General features: G+C 35.7%; 1 protein-coding gene across 1 annotated transcript in view; it reads left to right on the top strand.

The window, feature by feature from the left end:
• The first annotated feature begins 894 nt into the window (after nucleotides 1-894).
• Nucleotides 895-8441, top strand: part of TROVE2 (TROVE domain family, member 2) — a 12609-nt gene continuing 5062 nt past the window's right edge. Inside the window, exons 1-4 of the mRNA XM_006834182.1 lie at nucleotides 895-1508; nucleotides 6088-6308; nucleotides 6939-7085; nucleotides 7353-7490. Of these exons, the coding sequence (XP_006834245.1) occupies nucleotides 929-1508; nucleotides 6088-6308; nucleotides 6939-7085; nucleotides 7353-7490 (1086 nt within the window). The 5' untranslated portion in view covers nucleotides 895-928. The remainder of the gene's footprint in view (nucleotides 1509-6087; nucleotides 6309-6938; nucleotides 7086-7352; nucleotides 7491-8441) is intronic.

Genomic DNA, 8441 nt, shown 5'->3' with positions numbered 1-8441 from the left:
CAACAGTAGTGAGGTTGGCCCAGGATCGGGCAGTGTTTCGTTCTACTGTGCATAAGTTCTCTATGGGTCGGTACCAACTCACTGGCACCTAACAACATACATCTCTATATCTGAAATAGATTTCTCTAAAGGCAAGAAATATTTTGGTGTGCATCATTCTCATAAAACAGAATCTTCTTTGTGTCTTACACATAGCATGTAGTCAGTAAATGCTGGTTGAGTGTCGGTTTTTTGTTTTGTTTTGTTTTTAACCACGTGAGCTCATGCTCAGTATACTACAATACTCTGAAACCTGTAAGGGCTGGAACTCGTGGGAATGCCTTGGTTTTCAAGGTCTCACAGATTTCTTACCTTTAATTGATTACAGTCTTTACACTTTTCTATTTCTTATTTTAGTGGGAGAATATTTGCATTTCCTTTCTCTGAGAGGTTTCCACACTACCTAGGTTCCAGCTTTCACAAGTTTTACTATGTGTAGAGACTTGTGGAACTGAGAAAAACAGCAAAACCATATTAAAGGTAATGGTGAATTTGTAAAGTAGTGGACAGTTGTGGTTACAAGTGTCAGATGACCCAATAAGCAAAGTCTCTGTAGACTTAATTTACAGTCTGCAAATTTCCTATCCTGTGGTAAGAATGGAATACTCAGTAAGGTAATCACAGTCTGTCTTACTAATCTGTGCTGAACACTTCCACGTGGCTTTCATGTAATAGCCAACACTGATTGTAATGCTCAATATTAATTTTACTTTAAGAGAAAATGTTACTGAATTCAAAAGATGTTTAAATTAAAACTTCTATTACAGAATTCAATAACCATTGGTTTATTAATACTGCTTTCCTTTTTTAATTGTTGCTGTTTTTATGTAGCTATAATACTGTTTTGTTTTTCTTGATAGGTTTCCTAAACAAAAAATTTTTTTAAAAAATGGAGGAATCAGTAAACCAAATACAGCCCCTGAATGAGAAGCAGATAGTCAATTCTGAAGATGGATATGTATGGCAAGTCACTGACATGAATCGACTACAACGATTCTTATGTTTTGGTTCTGAAGGTGGAACTTACTATATCAAAGAACAGAAGTTGGGCCTTGAAAATGCTGAAGCTCTAATTAGACTGATTGAAGATGGCAGAGGTTGTGAAGTGATACAGGAAATAAAGTTGTTTAGTAGAGAAGGCAGAACCGCAAAGCCAGAACCTATGCTCTTTGCACTTGCCATTTGTTCCCAGTGTTCTGACATAAGCACAAAACAAGCAGCCTTTAAAGCTGTTTCTGAAGTTTGTCGTATTCCTACACATCTCTTTACTTTTATCCAGTTTAAGAAAGATCTGAAGGAAAGCATGAAATGTGGTATGTGGGGTCGTGCCCTACGTAAGGCTGTAGCAGACTGGTACAATGAAAAGGGTGGCATGGCCCTTGCTCTGGCAGTTACAAAATATAAACAAAGAAATGGCTGGTCTCACAAAGATCTACTAAGATTGTCGCACCTTAAACCGTCCAGTGAAGGTAAGCATAAGATTTTCATTTTGGGTGGAGAAAGGGATGCTCCAATGAATAGCCAATTTTTTTGGCATAAGACATTTTTACAATGTCCAGAACTTAACCTCAAAATATACTTAATTCCAATATTTTTAATACCATCCTGAAACAATAAACTTACCACAAGTATTCTAGGCCTTAATAGTAAATAATTAAATAATAATTTGTAGATTAATATTCTGAATCTAAAAATATTAACCATGCTAATTAGAATGTTTACCTAAGTGATTATAAAATAATGAAAGCAGCACGGATAATATCAAATTGAAGTTGAAGGAAAGCAGTTACTTATTATCACGATACAGCAGATAGCCAGACTACATCCCCCTTCCCCTTATCATTTTTTTTTTCCTTCCTGTTTTATTAAAATATATGAGGGTAAGTCAAAGTGTGTTGCTACTAGAGTTCCAGTTCATGATGCATGAGTTTATTCCAAACAAAATGTGTTTAAACATGCCTCTGTAATCATTGGGTGACTGCAGACAAGTTCTGTCAGTAATCCACTAAATTTATCTTAGTCTCTAGTATTAGAGTTCCTTCAAAAAAGGTTGCCATGGGAGTCTGTTTGGCTACTACAAGAACAAGCAAGTTGTTTGCCGGGGAGCCATCAAGGCAAACAATCAAGCCCCGTCAGGACAAACCCCCCTCCAAGACTGAAATTCAAAGGAAACACATGAGCAGGCATATAAGCTTGCTGGCAACCATGTTGGCCTACCGGTGAATGGAAGAGGGGGAAAGGCAGCAATAAAGATACAGGCTGAGTTCAGCCATGTTCCATAGATTCCCGCTAACCTGGAGATGAAAGAGAGGTTGGTCTAAAGTGGGGTTAGACCTGGGGATTTCTGAGCCCATGAACAAGGACATAGCATTGGAGGTCTGGAGCTGAAAATGAAGCATCCATCAGATATGAAGTGAGGGGAGACACACAAGAATGCCCAAACTTGTAGATAGTACTCATTTGACCTAGCCTCGATGGCTTGATGATTGGCTTGATGATCAGAAGTCAACTAAAGGAAGATGTTAAAAAAAAAAAAATTGATAAAGGACAATTATCAATCCTGTTTCTTCTGCATATAAGGTTGATAGGGACAGACAACTTAGACATTGGCTACCTAAAATGAGGGGCCAATAAAGATATGAAGTTACTGGCTTACAAGTTTTCAAGAGGGAGTTTAAGAGTGTGCAGAAGCTGAATAGTTTTCATCTTGTCTAGATGTGTCTGATGAAAAGAGATGGGAATTAGATTCTTAATGATTTGGTAGTAATTGTTACCATGACTGATTGCAACTGCCACAACTATAAAGGTGGAAGATTTGTAACAAAAAGAGGGGAGTGGTTAATCTTATAGTCCAGGAACAAAGGACCCTAGGACCATCAAGGGAGAATAGCATGAGTGGAATGTGGGACCCTATCCAGAGAGGCAGCAACAGGAGAGATGGAGCCAGAGATGAGGACATGGAAAGAGAGAGCAGCTGAGGACTCTAGATTCATGGAAAGAAAAAGATTGAATGCTGTGACGGCCAGAAAGCAGGCTTACAGAATGTGCTCTTTGGTTTAAATTATTATATATTCCTGAGTGTTTTTGTGTACACCCCCCCCCCAAAAAAAAAGAGGGAATGGAAGCAAATAATGTTGAATGTATTGTAATGAAATGATAAGTATAAAAACCAATGTTCTCCAATGTAAACTATCACTCAATTCACAATAAAAACTTTTTTTTTTAATTGCTTTGTGAGGGGGAGGGCGAAGCAAAATGATTTTGAAGACAAGTTAATCAAATTTTTAACAAAATTCAAATGGCTGTCTTTCCAAATCATTGAAGCTTTTAAATACGTTTAATTTTTAAAAACAGTTTTTAGATAGATAGATCACTTATTTCAAGGAAGGTCAGCAAGACCTCAAAGATGAACCAAGAGAGGGAAGAATTTCAATCTTGACAAATGTGATTAAAGGCCGCAAGCTGGTGAAAGAAAGCCATAGAATTACCATTGATGTGATAGTTACTTAAGTCAAGATCACACATGATTTGACATTTCAGTTTTCAGTGAACATCTTGGCTGGCATCAGTAAGCTTTCAGCTTGGATGCCAAAAGCACTGTGTGAAAATCAACTAGCTAAAAGAACTGATGTTTCCATTACTCTTTTAACAAAAATTGAAGCTAATGAAGACAATTTCATGGAACAAATCATAAATGGAGACAAATTATGAATTACCAATATGATCCAGAGTTCAAGACCCAGTGAAAACAGTGGCATCCAAGGGGATCTATTAGGCTAGTTAAATTCCATGCAGAGAAAGTCACTTCAAAAGGTTATTGTGACTGGTTTTCGGGATTCCAAAAAAGTAAAATAACCTTAGTGGATTTTCTCAGAGGACATGGAACAATCATGGAGGCTTACTAGAAAAAAATGTTAAGAAAATTGAAAACTGCATTAGTGAGAAAGATGCAAGGTAAGTTGCTCCAATAAATGTTTTTTTGCATCACAACAATGGACTTTATCCTTACAGCAAGGGCTTTGGAATGAAAATCTTGTTGGGAAACTCTTCAAACTTCTTTTTGGTTCAAAAACTCAAAGAACGCCTAAAAAGAACACAATTTGAAGGGGACCAAAAGTGTTGTCTTAACTGACATATAAATCAAAGAGTGTGAGATTCATCAGAAAGAGCTAAACTCAGGCTCACTGCCGTTGTTATTTCTTATTCATAGCAACCCTGTAGGACTTGTAGAACTCCTTAAGAGTTTCCAAGACTGTACATCTTTATGGAAGCAGATAGCCTTATCTTTCTCTTTTGTTGTTAAGTACCATGGAGTTGATTGGGACTCATAGTGACCCCACACAGGGTTTCCGAGGTTGTAAATCTTTACGAGAGCAGAATGCCTGATGTTTGTCTTTAGAGAGATGAAAAATTTTCCTCAGAAATGTATGGAGGATGGATCAAATAATAACTTTACATTTTGATATTTTTGCTTATTAAACATTTGTATGATTTTGTAGCAGTACTTTTTGACTTACCCTCATATGTTCAAAGAACCTAAATGCATTGCTGTCAAGTTGACTGTGACCATAGGAACCCTAGAAGGCAGAATATGCTGCCCCATAGGACTTCTCAGGCTGTAAATCTTTACAGAATCAGACTGCCACCTCTCTTCCACAGAGTGACTGATGAGTTCAGTTAGCAGCCAAGCCCTTAACCTGACACACTAAGAGCTCCTATACAACTTCAAAAAGTTCATGTAATAATAGCTATCCCATATTTAGGCATATCATATTGTTAAGTGCCATTGAGTCTGTTCTAAGACTGTACATCTTTGTGAGAGCTGAAAGCCTCCTCTTTCTCCCACACAGTGGCTGGTGGGCTTAAACCACTGACCTTGTGTTTCACAGTCCAGTGCTTATCCCACAGAGTCACTACACTTCTTTATATAGGCACAAGGAAAGCCTAAACTTCTCAGATTGTTTTGAAACTCCAAGGACAATCGATACAAATAAGCAATGTTTTAATACCTTCACTGAAAGGTACATTTGTCATAGGTAAAATAAGTCAGTCAGATATTTACTGTATATCTACTGTGTGGCCAGCATACTTCTAGAACTGGGTAGATAATGGTAATTAGAATATTTCCATTAAGACAGTCTTCATTTCAGTTGGAAAAACAAATAGAAGACATACTTTCATGAAACAGTTAATCATTTAAGACAATAAAAAAATTGGGGACCAAAGTCTGGAGAACTGTAAGAGTTATACTAGTTTGGAAGTTCCTGCATATTAGTGTTGACTTGATAAAATGATTAAAATTCAAGTTCAGAAATAGCACATTGTCTGTCTGACTCTGGCTTATCGAGATGTATCTTATTTTTGGTTGCACAATATTTTAGGAGGAAAAATGAAGTCTTTACCACCATTTTAACAAATAAGACTTCACTTGAAAATCCATGTTCTAACCTGGCTAAAACTTTATCAGGATAATTCTCTTCAGTTTACCACATACAGTCATAACCGTTTCCTTTTATGTCACTGTATTTTCACCATGCCTGTTTTACTTATTTTACCTGCTTGTCACGCCCCCCTGAAAAAAAGAAACTTGAATTTGAAAATTCAGCCCCTATACATACACATACACACTTTTTATCGAAGTAGAAATTAATGCAGCTCATTTATTAATTAAGGTTAGAACCCAGATTTTCTGACCGCTAGTTCCAAAGCTTTTTCTACTGTTAATGTAATTACAAAAGGAATGAACAAATATTTAATTTTCCTCTTTTTAAAAAATTTGACCAGTAATGGTTTCTCAGCTATTAAAAGAAATAAAACTGATTTACCCATTTACTTCCATTTATTGTATTATTCAGAACGTGTGTTTTTATTTAGCACCTGAAGAGAGACGATTAACTGAGATATATTCATACTCTTGTAAAAAAAAAAATTTTAATGAAATGACTTAGGATATGTCTCCTCAAAACAATTTTGTTTACATATTCTCATTTAACATGTTCTATTTTTTTACCTGGTAACCCAACTTTTTTCATTGTTTATTTTCTTAAGGGCTTGCTATTGTGACCAAATATATTACAAAAGGCTGGAAAGAGGTCCATGATTTGTATAAGGAAAAGGCACTTTCTCTGGAGACTGAAAAATTATTAAAGTATCTGGAAGCTGTAGAGAAAGTAAAGCGAACAAAAGATGAACTGGAAGTCATTCATCTAATAGAAGAGCATAGATTAGTTAGAGAGCATCTTCTAACAAATCACTTAAAGTCTAAAGAGGTGAGTGAATTCTAATATAGTTTGTGATTAAATATGTCCCTGAGTGGTACAAACCATTTGAGATCAATTACTAGCTTAGCATTTGGTGGTTTTTACAAAGCAGCTGTGCCATGGAAGGTAAACCTGACGATCTGCTTCTGTAAACAGTACAGCCAAAATATTCTGTGGCGCAGTTCTACTACGTATATGTAACACACCAGGTTGTCATGAGACAGAGTTGACTCTGACTCTGGGTTTAGTTTTTGTGATTAGACAAGAGTAGTGAATGTATGAATATATTTAAAAAGGAAAAACATATGACTACATGCATTTTTTTAAAGGCAGTTGTATCTTGATATTAATACTTATTTGAAACACCTTTTGCAAATATCAGGAATATAATTGGCATTTAGTAAATAGTAGTTACACTACAGAAAATATATGCCTTGCCAATTAGAATTTTTCTGTGCCGTTCCTTTGAGTATCGGTTATATCTTTATTTCATAATCCTTTGGCCAATTAGCACAAATTTTCATTCTCAAAGTGCAATGAACCCCAAATTAAAGGCTTAGAGAATAGATAATGATTATTGTTAAACGTACTAATTCATCTCCCTTTGGATTTTTTATACTTCCTATGTTATTGCAATAGATATGGAAGGCTTTGTTGCAAGAAATGCCTCTTACCGCATTACTAAGAAATCTAGGAAAGATGACTGCTAATTCAGTACTTGAACCAGGACAATCAGAAGTATCTTTAGTATGTGAAAAGCTATGTAATGAGAAACTACTAAAAAAGGTAAGCATTCTCAGTGCCCTTCCTTTTACTTCTATTAATTTGAAAAATTGTCTTCTAAATTCTGGAAATGTAAACAGTGCAATTTTTTTAGGTGTTCTTAGATTTTTTTCTCATACCAAATTGCATTTTGACAAATCCTCCTTTTTCTTCCTTTTTTTTTTTTTAATAGCAACAATAACATGAAAATCCAAGGAAGATACATAAATAATTACTGCTATTTTTTAACTTGAATTTTACACTTACTTTCTGCTTTTGTCTTATTTCCAGGCTCATATACATCCATTTCATGTTTTACTTGCACTAGAAACTTATAAAACAGGGCATGGACTCAGAGGAAAACTGAAGTGGCACCCTGATAATGAAATATTAAAAGCATTAGATGACGCTTTTTACAAAACATTTAAGGTAATGTTTTTATTAATATCTTATAAAACATATTTCAATGTTTGTCATAGAAGTTAAAAACATTTGGGGTTACACACTAATTAGTTTTTCCTTAGTTCATAAAAATACATCCACTCCCCACTTTCTGACATGTTAGATTCTAAAGACGCAGTCATTTTGTGAAAATCCGTGTTAAGCAAACATAGAGGATGACTTAACTGACATGCCACAGATAATCATGACCGAGCCAGGCTGATGCATAACCTTAACCATCACAGCCCATGTTACTCTCACCTCATACCTCAGGTGTTTATTACTGTCAGATATGTTGTGTTCATGCACAAAGTAGTCAGATAGTAGATTTTTCAATTTTGTCATAAATACAAAATTTTGTAATATAATGAGCGAGGAGTACAAAATACAAAATTTTGTAATATAATGAGCTCTGGTAGCGTAGTGGTTACGAGTCGGGCTGCCAACCTCAAGGTCAGCAGTTCAAAACTACCAGCAGTTCCGTGGGAGAAAGATGAGGCGTTCTGCCCTCATAAAGATTTACAGCCTCGGAAACCCTATGCAGGGTCGCTATGAGTCGGAACCGACTCCACGGTACATAACGTCAACAATAGGTATATAGGTAAATAATGTATATTGTAATTTTCTGAGTACAATATTTTTTCCTACCTAAGGTTATAGTATAACTCTGTGGTATGGCACTGGACTGCTAACCACAAATTCGGCAGTTCAAACCCACAAGTTGCATCTCAGAAACCCTGTACAGGGTCACTGTGAGTTGGAACTGACTCAACAGCACTTCACAACAAGATCATTTTATCATTTTAATTAACAAATTTTAATCTGTGCATTCCTGTTGGATCCTTTGACTTGCTCTTCTGTACTGTTTTACCTGTTAATCAATAGATGTGTATCATCTGCTTTGATAGGAAGTGATGAGATATGTATATACAGAGAGAA

The sequence above is a fragment of the Chrysochloris asiatica genome, unplaced genomic scaffold, assembly GCF_000296735.1.
Source record: "Chrysochloris asiatica unplaced genomic scaffold, ChrAsi1.0 scaffold00009, whole genome shotgun sequence".
NCBI lineage: Eukaryota > Metazoa > Chordata > Mammalia > Afrosoricida > Chrysochloridae > Chrysochloris > Chrysochloris asiatica.
The sequence above is the reverse complement of the archived record's forward strand: the minus strand, read 5'-3'. Positions and strand labels throughout refer to the sequence as shown.